At 42.2% G+C, this 17,546-nt stretch overlaps 1 protein-coding gene across 7 annotated transcripts in view; it reads right to left on the bottom strand.

The window, feature by feature from the left end:
* Positions 1-1,121: 1,121 nt before the first annotated feature.
* Positions 1,122-17,546, bottom strand: part of LOC134619958 (protein Shroom2-like) — a 30,538-nt gene continuing 14,113 nt past the window's right edge. For all 7 annotated transcript variants that reach the window (XM_063465777.1, XM_063465780.1, XM_063465781.1 and 4 more), the window contains 7 exons: positions 15,216-17,511; positions 14,854-14,909; positions 11,243-11,860; positions 7,841-8,332; positions 5,713-5,887; positions 5,343-5,615; positions 1,122-4,070 (listed from right to left, as the gene is read on the bottom strand). In XM_063465777.1, the coding sequence (XP_063321847.1) occupies positions 3,798-4,070; positions 5,343-5,615; positions 5,713-5,887; positions 7,841-8,332; positions 11,243-11,860; positions 14,854-14,909; positions 15,216-17,511 (4,183 nt within the window). In that variant the 3' untranslated portion in view covers positions 1,122-3,797. The remainder of the gene's footprint in view (positions 4,071-5,342; positions 5,616-5,712; positions 5,888-7,840; positions 8,333-11,242; positions 11,861-14,853; positions 14,910-15,215; positions 17,512-17,546) is intronic.

Here is a 17,546-nt window from a genome sequence, read left to right as displayed (position 1 = left end):
AAGCACAGTGAGAGACATTATCCACACATGGAGAAGACTTGGAACAGTGGTGAACCTTCCCAGCAGTGACCGACCTTCCAAAATTACTCAAGGAGGTCACATAAGAACCAGAACAACATTGAAAGAACTGCAGGCCTCACTTGTGTCACACATTCAACAATAAGACAGAGACTGGACAAAAATGGCGTCCATGGGAGAGTTCAAGGAGAAAACCACTGCTGACTAAAAAGATCACAAAGGCTGGTATCATATTTACCAAAAAACATCTTGATGATCCACATGAAAATATTCTGTGGACTGACGAGACAAAACTGAACTTTCTGGAACAATTGAGTCCTGTTACATCTGACATAAAACCAACAGCGTTTCAAACAAAGAACATCACAGCAGCAGTCAAACATGGTGGTGGTAGTGTGATGGGACTGCCTTGCTGCTTCAGGACGACTTGCTGTAACTGATGGAACCATGAATTCTGCTCTGAAGGAGGATGTCCGACCATCAGTTCAGGACCTGAAGGTTTTTGGAGTGACCGAGTCAAACTCTGGACTTAAATCAGATTAAGATGCTTTGGTATGGTGTTAAAAAGGCCGTTCAGATGGAAAACCCTCTGATGTGAGGGCCAAAATTCCTCTGCAGTGATGTCAAAGATTTATTGACAGGTATCACAAACACTGGATTGCAGTTCTTGCTGCCAATGTGGCGCAACCAGTTATAAGGTTTATGACACACTTACTTTTTCCACACAAGTAGATTAGGCTTTTTTCCCCTTAATAAATGAAATGATCATTTAAAAACTGCATTTTTCATTTATTCTGGTTATCTTTGTCTGATATTAAAATTTGAGAGAGGCGTTAAGGAGGCCATCTGCAAATAGCGATCATTGAACAGACGTGGTGTCCTATGACACCAACTATCAGCCACCTGTAGTACAGTCCTGGGATCACTTCCCAGTAATTTACCTGCCATTCATGTGTCATCGCGTGTGACCTCAAAAACTCACATGATGGCAGGGTTGGGCCCCTGCCTTGGCTCATGTAACCCTTAACAACTCACATAAAAAGACCAAAAATGGAATATTTATGTCTATATAAAAGAAGACAAATGCTGCCTGTGTCACCAGGTCCCTCAGAGCAATCCCTTTATTGCTTTCTGCAAACATGAAGTGTGGGCTGTACATGAGGCTACCGCAGGCACATCTTCACATGCTTACTTCTTACATCAGCCTCCACAGAAACACCAGCAGTGTCTCAGTCCTTTTACTCGAGAGAGCAGAAAATCAGTCACTATTTACACACTGCTGTATCGAAAACAAGCAGGAGGAACATTAGCACTGTTTCATGAGAAGATAGTCCAGTTTTTATCAAATTCACCCTTTATTCTGGCATAAATAAAATAGCTTCACTCTAAAATGAGATGTGCATCACATGTAAAAATAACATCTGGAAAGCAACAGTTTGTAATAGAAGAATATTTTCCTCAACAGATCGTAACTCTTTTTACCATTTTGGATTCAAACTTGTTCTTTCTAATCTTATTAGATAACAAAAAAGTATGTCATGAAAAAAAAAATTAAAATTAAACAACTTGCCTTCTTTCTTTTTTTTAAGAAATGGTTTTCACTGGGTAATCCAAGTTGAAATGTTTGCTGAGCAGTTAAGTGTTTCTTTACATACATTTCCAGACAAAGCTTTACAATAAATTACTACGAAATATTACCTTAAAAACATAAAACATACGTGACCCAGCCACTTTCAGCAAGTTAAATAAAAAGAACATTAGAGGGGACTGGAAACACTGCAGGGTGAGCAAAGTAACAGCGTAATTCGGTTTTATGAGCTTTGGTTTTATGAGGTGCAAAAGAAACGCAGCTTTCATACGGGGAATCAGGAAAATATCATATTTCATGTGTGGTAGCGGTTCTATGTATTAAACTTCACAAGGGTCTAGATAAAGGCTCAGTTTCATAGCTTAAAAAGGCTTCACACAGCGAGCAGCACTATCAGCATTTAACACTCAGTGTAGAAATATGTATGTATTAAAACTCACCCTTACTGTAATATTACTTGATAAATATATTGAAATTGGCTAATAGGTGTTTAAATAGTGTGATAAAATCATAGAGTTGGTTCACCTTGTGCTGGTTTGCTTTACTCCACAAAACAGACAGGGGGCGCAGCTCTTCCACAAAAAGCTGTACTTTGAGTTCCTTGCATAGACTGTATATAAAAGTTGGAACAGGAAGCCGTCACTGCAGTACCTTAAACTTGCAATTTTTTTTTTAATAAAGGCCATCAGGGGGTGATACCTTTAGTTTAAAAAGACTTCCAGTTGTATAGGGGGCTAATAGTAAAGAGATCTTTGTGACCTAAGTAAACACTTACCTAATTATTCAGTTACTGTTTTCAAGTCTTTTTGAATGAAACGTGACACACATGGCAACCAATCAGATCAATTGCCAAAGACCTATTCACATGAAGCCACAAAGTTTTCTGTGCAGCTTGATAAATATATTCCAAGATATCAGTATTTCACTCTGGGTCACAAAGCCTGTCTACTGAGAGGACAGTCTACTGACACCAATGACAATCAGAAGAAGACATGCTTGCGGTCACCATTTTGTGGGCCACTGGGGCTTCTATTTTAATATAAAGAAGTGTGGGCTTAATATAAAGACAGAAAAAAAGGGAGGGCTGGGGGAAAAACTGAGAGAAATCATACAAATTCATGTTAAATTCTGCAACCATGTCTCTGTAACTTGGGCCCAGCTATTGATTGCACTCCTCTTCCTCTCTGTAGTCACATGAGTTTAGTGTGAGCATACCATTGGCTAACAACTTGTCAATCATGAGTCATTAGCCAATGGGTGTACAGTGTCTTTGATTTCTCTGTCAAGTCCAACCCTCTGTCAACACGTCTGCTTTTGAAGCACAAAGACACCAAAAAATCTCAAGCCAAGCTTCATAAGCGAAATTCGCTAACCAAATGGTGACGTTGTGGTCCTCCATCTTTTATATACAGTCTATGGTTTCTGGTTTCATCTGTATTTGTCATCCTCTGCTTGGGTAATGAGTAATATTCTGACACTCTGAGCCCATTTTGCCAAAAGGGGAGTTCTGATACAGCACCTGCACGCAATAATGGTTTTATCTATTACGGACTTTAATTAAGTCTGTTAAGCAGCAAAATAATGTGAAAAATAGACCAAAGCAGAGAGGTATCTTGCCGCCCTGTATGTCCAAGACAAACATGCCTGGCATGATTCCACTAATCAAATGACAACACATTTGTGTTGTCGAATCCTTCTGAGTAAAAACTGACCATCAAAAACACCCCACAGTTTTAAAGTGGACCTGTTATATGTGCTCTATGTTTATGTTCATACTACGTATGGCCATCCCTGTGGCCCAAAAGATCCAAGTCTTTGCTTTAAATTATGTCGTGGAGAAGTCCCACCCACTGTTTACGAGGGGCAACCAGTCAGACATATAGAAGGTAAAACAGCTGTTGTCGCGCTGCACCAGGGCCCAGAAAAAAGGAAAAAAAGGAACAATTTTAACCTGTGAGTCATGTGAAGCTACTCTAGGAGAGTCCAAGAATCACAATAAGAGCTGGAAATGAGCTGTTTAAGGTGTAACTGACTAATCCTGGTGTCTGATTTGGTTTCTGAGGCTCCTCAGTTTGGTTTTAACAAACAACAGCAACTCCACCAGCATCAAATCTAGGCTGAGGTCATAAACTCACACGCAATTCAAAGATGTTCATATAAAAATGCTACATGGTTCATCCTCTTGACTGATTCAGAGCAGTGGCCTCTGCTCTAGTGGCAGACTGTCCATCAGGCACTTCAGCTGCTCCTCGCCCAGCTTGATCTTATCTTCCAGCTTGCGTTGCTCGATGATGAGCGCAGACTTCATCTTCACGAAGTGCCTGTAGTCATCCAGGCTCTCCATGTCCAGGTGGGCCTCCATGATGCTGGACACCAGCCGTTCCCGACGGTCCAGGTTCTCCTTCAGCTCCTTGGCGTCTTCGTGCTGCCGCATCAGCAGCTTTCGCTTCTCAGTCAGGGTTTGCTGATGGAGGACAGATATGAGTTATCTAGAACATCATCTATGGATCATGTAACCACGTTAAACCTGCTTAGTGCAGCAAAAGCAGTAAAACAGAAAACTTCTTAGGAAGCAGTTACGTATTCACACAATCCAGCATTCATTAAGCTAGATTGTTCTTCATTTAGAGTCCTAGAGGTAAGTTGGTGGAGACAAACACAGTTAAAGCCAGCTCCTGAGGGAAATATGTGCCATATCTGCTGCACTGTAGATTCATTACCTGAATTTAATTCCAGTTATGATTTAAGCTGCCAACAACAATAATGTCATATGATTATTCTTTTGCATTTGTTTTTTACTCCAGAGAGCTCATTTCATAACAGCAGGGAGGTACAGTACTGTGCAATTTCTTTACATTTGTTAGAAAAATAGGAAATATATGCAGTGATTTATTGAAACATGTGCAAACATACATTTAAATACAACAGATAAGGCAAAAACAGAGTTTTTGTGCAATACTAAGAGCTTGAAAGTCAATATTTGGTGTGACCACCTTTATTCTTCAGCACAGTCTACTTTCTTGTCATTTCTTTAAGTAGTCTTAAGTAGTCTTCAGGAATAGTTCTCCAGGCTTCTTGAAGGACATTCAAAGCTTAGGATGTTTCTGCCTTTTGTTCTGTTTTTTCTTTTTTTCTTTTTCTTTTTTTTTTTTGACGTCCGTGGTCAGGTACAAGGACTAAAGTAAAGGACTAAGTAAAAATGAGTGAAGCCAATATCCAGCAGACCTTCCTTTGTATGACCTTCAGAAAGCCTGCTAAACCCTTCAGAGAAAGTCTGGATCCCTGGAAACAAAATGTAAAGAAATGTGGGGTGGCTCAAGACTTTTGCACAGTACTGTGAACTAAAATGTTCATACATTATTAAGGTACACATACACACATTATTAAACTACACATTTGGCATCAATGGACAAATACAGTGTTTTGTATGTTATGTGAATTCAATTAGCATTTTTTATGAGCATAAACAGAAGGTAAAGATTGTTTTACTGTACTGTTGTTATTGCAGCTGCTGTTCTGTCACTGGGCTTCAGGAGGGATGATTAAATAGATTAGCACAAAGCTTTTCATCTTTTTCAGACGTGTTCATATTTGTAAACTACAAACAATAAATATGCTGTGAAATACACATAAACAAAACTATAAAATTAAGAGCTAAACAATGTCCTAAAACTTAGTGTAAACTTCCATAAAGCTGAGGGAAGCAGTCGATTTGGTGGACAGTGTCTGGGGTTACCTTCTCCTCCGGTGGTGCTTCATCCTCCAAGCTGTTGAGGGCGTTCTCCACCCGGGCAAGCCGGCCTGACAGTGACAGCAGCAGGTTCACCACCTTGTCCAGGTCTCCCACGAACATACGGAACTTGTCGAGCTGGTTGGGCTGACAGACGCGCTGCACGATGGCCTCCACCTCACGGCCCAGAGCCTCGTTGTCCTCCACATCCTCCTGCAGGCTCTGCCTTGCCTCCCGCAGCACCTCCAGCTTCTTCGCAAGGCTGGAGATCAGCTCTTGCTGGAGTTGATGAAGTAGACACATAAAAACAATCCATTTACTAATTTAGGATGGCAGAATGGCATGCATAATAAAACATAAAGTGGGCATATTTTACCTTTTTATTGACCAGATCAACATCCAGCTCATCCTCTGAGTCTTGCTCCTCCAGCTGCTCCTGCATGTCCTTCATCTTGATGAGGAGCTCAGCTTTAGGAGCTGATGTGTTATAGTAGGAGGAGCTGGGGACTAGTGAGGCGGCTGCTGATACAGACACTTCCTCCTCCTCCCTTCTGAAACGCACAAGGACAAACACAAATACTCTGACGCAACTTTTACTGACACTGCATGTCTGCACCCAAAATCTTCGAAGTACTCAACTGGAACTTTTCTGGTGATGACACCAAAATATAAAAACATTCGGTATGTTCAAGCGATCATCAGTTCAAACAGTTGAACGTGAGTAAAAGTTATTTAGATATGTCTCAACTTTGCAAAAGTGTGGCTAAAGACACAAGCTGTCATCCTCAGATGAGAGGAAATCGGTTGGGATATTCAGGAACAACCCAGAAACCACCAAGGCTCAATCCTACCATGAACTGGAAACTGATGAAACACCAGCATTACTGTCCACAATACAGCCAGTTTTACATCGTCATGGATTTAGATTCAAGATTCAAGAGGGTGCTGACCAAGAAATCTGACAAATTAACACCTTTAAGCTCGAATGAAATCTTCCCAACCCAAATGTCTTCTAGAGAAATGTTTTATAGTCAAACAAGACAAAGTTTGAGCTGTTTGTCCACAAATACAAAAGGTATGTTTGGAGGAATAAAGCTGAGGCTTTCAAACCTAAGAGCACTGTATCAGCTGTCAAGCATGGTGGTGGTAGCATCATGCTCTGGTGCTGTGTTGTTGCCAGTGGTGCTGGTACGCTGCACAGAGTGGATGGAATAATGAAGGAGGAGGAGGACTACCTCCACATTCTTCGACTTTATCTCAGATCAACAGCTAGATGGTTGAAACTTGGACACAGTTGTTCCAACAGGACAATGATCCCAAACACATCAAAACTGGTTTTGGATGGATAAACTTCTGGAACAGCCTTCATAAAGCCCCGACCCCAAACCAATTTCTGGACTACACTTAAAAGCTTGATCTGTGCTGGGAAATAAACCAATTTAAATGAACTCTACAAATTCTGACAAGAAGAGTGATCGAATATCAGCCAGAATTATACCAGAACCTTACTGATGGCTACCTAAAGCATTTGATCCAGGGACAACTTGTTAAGGGACATTTTACCAAAAAGGATTGGAAGTGTAGGTTTATGTTTGAGCTTTAATGTATTTTTTGTTGAGTTGTTGTTTTTAAAGTCATTAAAGATATATGCTGTACAATGATTCCATCCCTGAAAGGAACAGTTCAAAGAAATCCTTTAAAGCACCAAATTACCAGGACATTCACGCCCATGATGAGTGGATAGAAACTCCTGACCATAACTGCATTTTATTAGTATAGGAACGGCCTTTTGCCACAAGTAGTATTAAAAAGTAGCCAGCAATAGTCTAGACAAATATGTTTTTGTCTACTAAATGTGATTTTGTACAACATCCTTCAATTATGTTGGCTGACTCTGTTATTTGTTTTAAGTGAATGCTAAAAACTCATTTTTATAGGTTAGTGTTTTCTTAATCTGTTCTCCTTCATTTGTTGCCATAGTTTGAAACCATGCATGCATGTATGCATGTGTCTGTATGTTTTAACATGTACACTTATCTACAATGTGCAGCTTTTATTTTAACTGTGAAGCTCTTTGTAACTCTGTTTTGAAGAGTGCTGTAATAATAAAGTTATTATTATTATGATTTCGAGGAAAGTGGATGAATCGAAATTGCAACACTTGTCCACCAGAGGGCAGGCTAGTCTGGCAAATGGAAAATCAGCCTTGCAGTGGACGCTTCATTCTCCAGCAGTTCACTTTTATACCTGAACTCTACTAGGGTAGCTTTGCATGATTAGAGTTAGAAATAATTGTAATTTATCTAAAAGTTGGACTCAGGTTATCCTCTGTCTGAAACACACTGTTTAATCTCCTCCCCAGACTTCAATAAGCTTGTTGAAACAGCTGTTATCTTGTGTGTAAAATCAGCCTTTCTAGATCCACTTAATGTTACTCGAATCACAAAATGCACATTTTGAATAGAAAGGTTTCATTTTAAATGTTTCCTGCTGCAGTGTCCCACCTGTCTGTGCTCCTGGGGGACGATGTGAGCAGTCTGGATCCAGCTGAGGCCTTCCTGCGCTGCTGGGCCCCCTCCAGGATCTCCTCCTCTGGTGGGAAGAGCCCCTCCATCAGGTCCATGGTGGTCTTCCTGCCACTCTGGTCCAGTATGTCCACCAGAGACTTGTCTTTACCCATAATGTCCCTCACCAGCTCCTCTCTCTTGGCGTCCTCCTCTGAATGTTGGGGCCCAGGTGAACTGGGCTCAGGGGCTGACTCTTGTGCCGCCTGGCGGTTGTAGGTGCTGAACCGAGATGAGGATAAGCGCTCCGTGGCGCCCAGGGAAGGGATGCGTGGTGGCAGCTCGGACAGGCTGCAGGACCCGCTGTTCTGAGGCAGGTACGCTCGACCCTCGCGTGCTGTGCTGCTCTCAGCATGGACTATCCTCACGGGGACTTTCCTGACCTGACTGCTAACGTCCATCACTGCGGGGCGCTTTGACTCGCTTTCTGACCTGAAAAAGAATCACAATAGGATCAACGCTGGAAAATTTAAGTATCTGCATCCTTTTTTAAATTTTTAGTTTGATAATGTTTTAAGCACTAAATCCCCCCCATCATTCACCCACCAGTCTTAATATTAACATTAGAGTACCTGTAATTATTAAAATTGACTGTCACGACCTTTATTTAGAGAGTCTAGTGTGACACAGTGTGGTATGTAGTTTTCTTTATCATTCCTGTCACTTTTACTTCATCCCTTTGCTCTGTTCCTCCTCTTGAACCTGTGCCCAAGTGGCCAGTAACCACATACAGTCCTTGTATCTATTTCCCCTGTGTAGCCCCCCCACTCCCAATTACCGGATCCTTTATTACACTTCTTTATGTTTAGCTTTCCAGGCATTTTACTACCAAATTCGAAATTGTTTACTGACTCTACCTTTTTGTTTGGTTTCCTCTCTGGCACCTTTAAATTAGTTTGACTTTTATTCTCAAAGACTAAAAAGAAATCTGATGTTACAAATCTTCCATGTGAGAAGACATGGCTCCAGGGTAGACTGAAACAATATTTCAGGCCACAAATTTGATTCCATCCCAGGCCTCAGAGACTGATTTCCTGGTGGCCTGGTGGTGGTTTTGGTCTGCAGTGAATGCTCGACTATAGCAAACACGAGCGAGCTGATGGACCTCTGAGAAACCATACATCGAGTATGATTGTCAAACAGTGGTGAAGGAGACCAAACTAAATCTCCTGTGGAAAGAAACAGAGCGGCCATCTACGAGCAGGACTGGGATGAGGAAGAAAAAGGTGGTGCCTGGTGTTTCTTCTTTTTCCACCTCCTTTGATCAGCTTAAATGTGTCTGATCTGCGAGATTACTTTTAAGTAGTTCAAAATAAAGTTCACAGAGGCTGAGATACAAACTTTAAACACCAGGTGAGGCGAATAAACCAAAAGACAGAGCCCGTAAACAAAACAGAAAGTCATACACGAGGTGGTCAACCATCAAGAAACTAACACAACAACAACACACACAGAAGTTTAAGTCTGGCAGTACAGCACTGTGCAAACCTCAATATTTGGTGTGACCACCTTTATTCTTCAGCACAGTCTGAACTCATTTCTTTAAGTCGTCTTCAGGAATAGTTCACCAGGCTTCATGAAGGTTCCAGGTTTGCTTGATTTTTTCCTGTTTCTTACAGACACGACTTTCAGATATTGTTCATCTGCTGTAGACAGTTTTTAGGCCTGACGCTTCTTAATTTTGTCCTCCATTTGTCCAGTTTCCTCATTTTGTTCAAGGACTCACTGCACATCATGCTGAGACATGCCAAGTTTTGTGCTAATATTTCTTTGGGAATCACATAAAATACTATTTTATATCTGTCAAACTGTGTTATGTTTGACATTTTTCATAAATTGAATAAAGAAATGGTTTAGGTCAGCTTTAAATAGCTTGACCAATATAACTCTGAAAATGGTCAGGTACAAGAACCGGACTGAAGATGAGTGAAAAAAAACCAGCCAATTACTTTCAGAAAGCCTTGAGAACTATTACTCAAAACCACTTTAAAAAATAACAGGAAAGTCTGGCTGTTTGGAAGCAAAATATAAAGAAATGAGGGGGCGCAGTGCTTTATAACAAGAAACTGTGAGTCTGTTTATGAGTCTGTTGTGGTCAGTGCCATCCTCTATGCTGCTGCATGTTGTGGCAGCAGGTTGAGGGTCGCAGATGCAGGGCCAGTAATGTTGTGCGGATGGAGCTGGGTTCCCTTAAGATGGTGTCGGAGAGGCAGATGTTGTCCAAGATAAGGACAATACCTCCCAACCCCTCCATGACATGCTGGCCAGTCACATGATCACGCTCCGTACAAGACTGAGATTACCCATAATTCACCACTGAACGGCACATGATCTCTGTAATATTCTGGATATTTATACCTGAGCTATTTGTATATATATTAGAGCTATTTCTTATATTTTGTAAACTTTGTAATATATTGTATTATTTAATTTAGTTCAGCCTGTTAATATTATTGTCTTGGAGCGACTGTAGCCAAATAATTTCCTTTAAGGATTAATAAAGTATTCTGATTCAGATAGATTGCCTGCAAAGCTAAAAACAAAGAAGTACAAAGACAATCTGGAAATATCTATTCAGATGAAGACCAGCTGTAAAAGAAAAATGGCAAAAGGTTTGATCAAACCTCTGCTGAATAATACGCAGGGCCTAAAACCTTTTATTTGTTTTTTCCCCCCACTATTTTCAGGTTCCTGTTTTAAAAGTGCATCCTCAGTCCTACAATTATTATAGGACATGTAGTTCAATAATTACAGCTCTCAGAGCAGTTTCTGGTATTAATCCTAAGACTGGTCTTTAACAGCATCATTTAAAGAGAACAATGTGGGGGATACACCCCTTAAACCATTATGAGGGTAATAAAAAAAGGTGCAGATAACTAAAACATTATGACACAATTTGCAACAAGATGATCACATTTGTCATTACAAGGTAAATTTTCTAGATAAGATGGATGACAACAAATAAAATTAAACTTCAACTGATTAAAAGCGGCTGAAACATGAGGGAGAGATTTATATAAAGCGAGTGTCTAACTGGAGGAAGAATCGCTCAGCTGAACTTGAGTGGAAATCAAAGGTCAGAGCTTTCATGTGGCTTTGAGAAAATTACAGCCTCCGGTCTGATTCTGTGAGCACTTTTTTGCATCCACAGCTGCTGGCAGAACGGCTACATCACCGCTTCGGTCGTTATTTATCTTTTGTTTGTGCGCTGTTGTCGTGTTTTCAATCTCACGTTCCCTCCTGGACTTGTTTACCTAAAGCTGCTCCTCAAAGCCTCTTCCTCTGGGAACAGGGAAGGAGGAACTTTACGTAACAAGGAGGCAGAGAGGTTAAGCTGCTTACCTGAGCAGTGAGTCATTCTGCACAGACGCGGCGGGCGGTCTGTCGGTCAGCCTCGGTGGCGCAAACTGTGGCGAGGGGGACCGTGCTCCATCGGGCCCGGGAAGAGGCAGAGGGGCCGTGCAGGAGGTGGAGGAGGAGAGAGGGGATGAGGAAGGAGAAGGCTGTTCCTTCACCTCATGTCCTTCAGCTGCTTTGCTCTCGTCTGCACAGGACATCTCTCTGAGGCGAGGGGAGCTGGCCGAGGCGGGGCCAGCAGAGGAGACCTGATCAGCAGCGGCAGTGGAGGTGGCAGCATGGTGCTGGGTGTCAGAGGCAGAGCTGGACAGAGGCTGGACTCCAGCCGGGTCTGCCTGGGCGCCAGCGAGGAATTCCTGAGAGGAGGATGTGGTTTCTAGGCCTAAATGGGGCCTGGGTGGCGGCAGGAGGCTCTGGGTTTGTGGCGGCTGGGCTGGGTGCTTGGAACCAGGGCTGGGGCTGAGGCTGTGAGGGCCGGAGGACAGTGTAGTGTGGGCGGGAATGGCAGCGGGATTTGTCCTTTGGTCAGGGAGCCCTGGGGAGGGGCCCTCGACCAGCTGTGGGCTGTGGTCAGGCTCGTAACTCCGACTCTCCGACTTCACTCTAGAGGTCAAAATAAAGACAAACCTCATCATAAGCACCTGAGGAATATCAAACATCACGTGGCTTAAAAATACATCAATTCATTTCATCTCCAACACGATGATTCAGACATTTTCAGTTCACATCTCTCAGGAATGTTAAAATATGTGCTGCCTCCTTTTGAGTCAGTTCGGGGAAGAAACTGGGCATCAATATGAGGTTTTTCAGGATGATTGAACCACATGTCTGAGCAAAAAAACAAGTCTGCAACAATATTTTTAAAAATAGAGTTTAATACAGTTTATTCTGCTATTTTTAGTTGGATAGCTAGATAAATGCCTAAAACAGCTCATTTTCTAAATTAATAATCATGAACGATCTCCCCCCTGTCTTGTTATGAGCAGACACCTCTCCCACATGGTGAAATGAGCCTTGAAAGTTTAACCAAAACACACCTTTTGAAGTTTTCTCCACTGAATTATGAGAAAACAAGTAAAAAAGGGGAACAAACGCTTCACAGACATTAAACTGCTGCAGTTGTGCTGATGAAACTATATATGGAGATATGGAAAAAACTGATTTTATCTTTAGATTGTGACACTTGGAGTGGGTGTAAAATTGCCTTCATAATTTCATATGGATTTCTCCTGTACTTATGAAATTATGCAGGAAAACATCATGTAGATTTTGTACTTAAAGGGCTGATCACTGGGAAAGTATTCACAATATTTCTTAATTAAATATTCTAAAGTTCTCAGCTGGTTAAACAATTCATCAGATCTGGTTGATCTGATATGGAGCAACTTGTGCAAAATTCATCCCTCTTAGGTGAGGTGTTTCTGGCATATCTGACTGGGACGAGACCCTGGGGCAGGTTTACATCAGGTTACATGGATACAAAGTTCAGAAGAACCTGTTCACCTGGTGCATTTGAGTAATATTACTGATGACTTTGAGGTTCACAGGTGTGGTTTGAGTGAGTCTATTACAGTTCACGACACCCGAACCACGAGTGTGAAAACCAAACACAGAGCTTGGATTACAAAAGGGAGCTAGTCCACAATTAGGGGCAGTGAATAATTACAATAACCACTTAAATGTTTCCAGGGCTCCAGCACCAAATCTTAAAGCTTTTATATCATTCGGACCCTCCAAAACCCGTTCTTCCCATCTTTCACATATCAAAAACCAGCATCCTGCAGCTCATCACTGAGCTTAAAAAGAGCTCTGATGCATATGCTGTTAGATTGCATTGCATGCTTTTTATATTTGCAGATATATTTTCAGGGACTGACAGTTTTAAGGAACATTATTCACACAACAGGCTAAAATATCTAAACATGTTTAGAAGAATATGGTATTATTAGATATCTAACACGTTCATTTTAAAAATTTAGGATGTTTTGTTGCTTTTTCTATTTAATATATACAGTTAGATGGGATAAATAAAAGAGTAAATGTGGGAAAATCCAATACAACAAAAGAAAAAAGTGCATATTGTAACACTAGAAAGAAAGAATTTGAGCATCACTTTGGCTTACACCTCTCAGTGAAAGTTATGCTGAAAGATGAGTTTGAATTTCCCTTTTTTCTTAAAGGTGTTTATATCCCACCTTGCATACCAGGCAGCACATCAACAAAAGGAGTGAATGCTGAGGATTACTGATCATGTATGCAGCAGATAAGTGTTCTTTGTCAGCAGCAGCTTACGGATAAACTGATACACTCTCCACCCACTGTAAATCCACAGTAGCTTCAGACACGTTTTGTAAATAAGGGTGTAGTTGACGACTGGAGTCTGAGGAGAATCTATTCACCCAAACCTGAGCTTCAATAGCAAAAGATAAAGTTAGAAAAAAAAGGTTCTAGTGTGACTGAAAGTGATCACTTCAGCTCAGGAAGCCTGAGAGGAGAAACTGAGAGCAGTTCTTTCTGCACTGAAATGTCACAGACTGGATAAATTCCACATTTATATGAAACAAAACAGATATTTCTTCCTGTCAAATGTCCCAAAGTGATGAGTATTCCTCTAAACACATTATAGGAGTTGGTGAACATAGAAGAAATGTTCAGAAAAGTCTGCAGTCACCCCTTATTTATTTGCATTTTGATTTAAATGAGCCAGGCTTTTTGTAATTTTTAAAAGTGGTCTTCTTGTGGTCTGAAGGTCAGTCAAAGTTTTTCTTTGGACATTGGCTTTCAAGAAGCCGTTCTCAAAGAAACGAAACAGGGAGAAAAAGCTGAGGTATGCACAATTGCTCAAGAACTGCACTGAAAATCAGTCAGAACAGGTCTATTGGAGTGATGAATCCAAATTGGACATTTTTTGGTCCAAATGTCGTCAGTATGTACAGAGGAGGTCAGGACATATGTACAACAGTGTCTACTCACTATTGTTGGAGGACTTGGCAAAATTGATGAATTATGAACACAGAAAAGTACCATCAGATTTTGATCCACCATGCAATACCATCTGGAAAACATCTGATTAACAACAGCTTTATTTTCAAGCATGTGAATAATCCCAAACACACTGCCAATGCAGTAAAAGCATACGTGGACAGAAAAACACACAGTGGAACTCTATCAGTCATGGATTGGCCTCCCCAGAGCCTGGACCTCAACATTATTGAAGCAGTGTGGGATCATGTTGACAGGGAACAGAACAAAAGGCAGAAACATCCAAAGAAGAGCTTTGAATGTCCTTCAAGAAGCCTGGAGAACTATTGCTGAAGACTACTTGAAGAAATGAAAAGAATATTTTGTTTTGGCTTAATATACTGCATTTTCATGTATGTTTACACGTGCTTCACTAAATTGCTGCACATAGCTTCCATTTTTCTAGCAAAATATAAAGAAATGAGAGGTGTCTCAAGACCTGCACAGTACTCTAACTGTAGATGCACTTAGTATCAGTTTTCGTGAATCAAAACCCAGTGCTGTTTTTCTGTATATTAGTAGTACTTTAGTATATTAATCTGTATATTAGTAGTACAATCAAAAAATAATCTTACCTGGTAGCTAAACTGCCCTTTTGGGCCTGAGTGTCTCTCCAAGAAGAAGGAATTTTCTGCAATAAGAAGGTGAAGTTTAGTGTGCCATTCATAGAAATCATCAGCATCAGTTTGCTCATTTAAATACTTAGTACACTTTAGGGTATTTGTTGTGCATATTTTTACTTCTCAAGAGTAGTGTCATAAAGGCTTCTTATAACTGTGACTCCATTTTTCCCTTATCTTAAATAGGACTTTTTAGTTGCCCAAACCTAACCAACAGCCAAATATACTTTACAACTTAAGGTTATCTTCCAACTGACTTTTGTACTTTTTTGTTGTTTGGAGGTCTAGAATATAAAAACCATCCTAATCTTGTTCACCTGTGTATAGAAGTCTGCAGAAGGCGAAGATCTGGATCTCTCATGGATGCAGATGGCCTTCTCTTCTGCACCTGCATCTAAGATATTCTCCGCTGAGTGATACCGCCCTTGCGTCTTGCCTTCCGATGACTTCTTCTGCTTGTTCCATGTGGCCTGATACTCAGCAAATGTTCCGAGCCTCTGCTGCTCTAGTAAGACTTCGTTATGTCCAGGGTTGAGGTGGTTGGAGTCTGTGGATGGATGAGGCTCAACAGACCCTATAGAAGGTGCTCTCTCTTTGGGTTTGCCCGACTCATCCAGGTCTGTGTTCGAGTTTGCACTCTGACTTGACTTCAGTACAGGCCTGGAAAAGGCTGGTTTCGCCTCAAAGAACTTCCTCCGCTCCCCAAATGAGCCTGTTTGGGATTCTCCTTCCACTCCCACCTTGTCCATTTTGTCAGGCTCTGAAAACGAGTGCGTCCTCTTTGCCAGTTGACATCGCTTACGTCCTCTAGCGCGCCCATTTGAGGTTTTAAGCACAGAGGCCTCTGGTCCCTGGGGTTCTAGGTCTCGTCTCTGGAAGGAAGTGGCCTGGAGGACCCTGGCCTGCGCCTCTTTCAGGTGGTCCTTGTAAGTATTTGAATAGGAAGCAGCAGAAGATGCAGAAGCTTCCATAGATCTCCATTCCTCTGCATCCTCATCCTCTGCATCACAAGTCAGAGTTGCAGCACTGCGGCTCTTTTGCAGCTGGGCTCGCTTCTGCTGGATCTCTTTCCGAAGGGTGGTGGCATAACGGTCACTGCGGCGATTTGCTTTTCCACTGCTAGCAGCCATGGTGTCACTGGTGTCCTGGGTGGACAAGACAGTTGTGGTTGTTGCTGCCAGGGTCTTGTTTTCCAGAGTCAGGGAGTGGAGGAGTGGAGTTTTCAGGGCGGTTATTCGTTGGTCTTCTTGAGGGACCCATGGGTCTTGATGTCTTGGAAGATTAGCCTTGTGATCTTTGACTTGATGTACTGGAAACTGTATTTTCATGTCGTTAGTGTGACCTTCGCCTCTCTTTGCAGTATCCTCTGGACTACGTCTTTGAACAGAAATTTCAGAGGTCTGGTGGTTGTAGTGAAGTCCATTCCCAAAGTGGGAATGGGTATGGCATTCCTTATTTTCAATATAAGGCATTTTGGACTGAGGCAGTGAGTACTTTGCCTTAGTGTTAGTCTTCAGAGAACTTGGGTACCCTGTTTCATTGCTGTTCACCCAGTGGTGTTTCTCTGTTTCTGTCATCCGGCTTTCAGTTTTGCCCTGCCTAGCCTTGTACTCCGCAGTCTTACTTGCAAGACCGTAGTATCTCTTATGCCATCCACTCTCCAGGTTTGGGTTTGCAGCAGTGCTTACCATGGATGCTGCAGAGTGCGGCATCTGCCTGCGGCTGAAAGCATTTGTGGGCAGATCCTGGAGGCTGCGGTAGTAGCTTCCTACACTTTGAGTCTTGGTGGGAGGAGCCTTTCCAGTCTGCAGGAAGTAGAAGGGACTTTCATCACTGAACTGCCTCTGGTGGGCAGGTGGTTGGGTGTAATGAAACTGTCTGACATCACTGCTGGACAAAGAGAAGTGTTTGTTGGGGTTGAGCTGGTTGTGGTTGTAATCAGCTGGCATGTTTGGATGGAGGAAGTCTTTGGCAGGCATTGGGTTGAAGCTACGTCTGGTTTCTGAGGATTTCTCCTGATGGGGTCTGATGCCATTGTGGTGGTTACTTTCTGGCAGTTTTTCAAATGATGTGCCGTGGCTTTTTGCTGGACCTTCAGAGTATGGAAACACCTTTGTAGCTGCAAAACTGTCACTACGCAGGGGAGGAGGTGGCGGAGGAGGAGACTGAGACTTTTTCCTGTCTGGTACCTGCCACACTGGGCCTACGTTGGGTCTCCCTGCAATGGAAATACGAGATGCTGGCTGCTCCTTCCAGCCTCCGTTCCCCAGTGCTGGCTGCAGATATCTGGGCCGCTCATTCTGCTGAGGTCCTTCATTGTGAACGCCCTTGAAGAAAATGCTTTCAGTGCTTGTTCCCTTTCTACCAGATGCATTAAGATCATGAACAGGGGGGCTGGAGCCACTTGAGAAACAGCTGAACCCAGAGTCCCTCTTGCCTGGTCCCGGTCCACAGAGTGGCTCAGCACTGCTGGTGTATTTATTTGGGGAAAGACGACCTGCTGGGTAGGGATGTGAGGGACGCTCAAGTTTCTCCATGTTTTTCACTGAGCTGATCTGACTGGTTTGCTGATGCTGAATGTTCTGATCTCCTTGAGTGGATGACTCTTTGGGCCTGGAGGGGATGATAAGAAAAAAATATACTGTTTG

This window comes from Pelmatolapia mariae, linkage group LG23 (assembly GCF_036321145.2).
Source record: "Pelmatolapia mariae isolate MD_Pm_ZW linkage group LG23, Pm_UMD_F_2, whole genome shotgun sequence".
Taxonomy (NCBI): Eukaryota; Metazoa; Chordata; class Actinopteri; order Cichliformes; family Cichlidae; genus Pelmatolapia; species Pelmatolapia mariae.
This window is presented reverse-complemented; position numbering and strand designations above follow the sequence as displayed.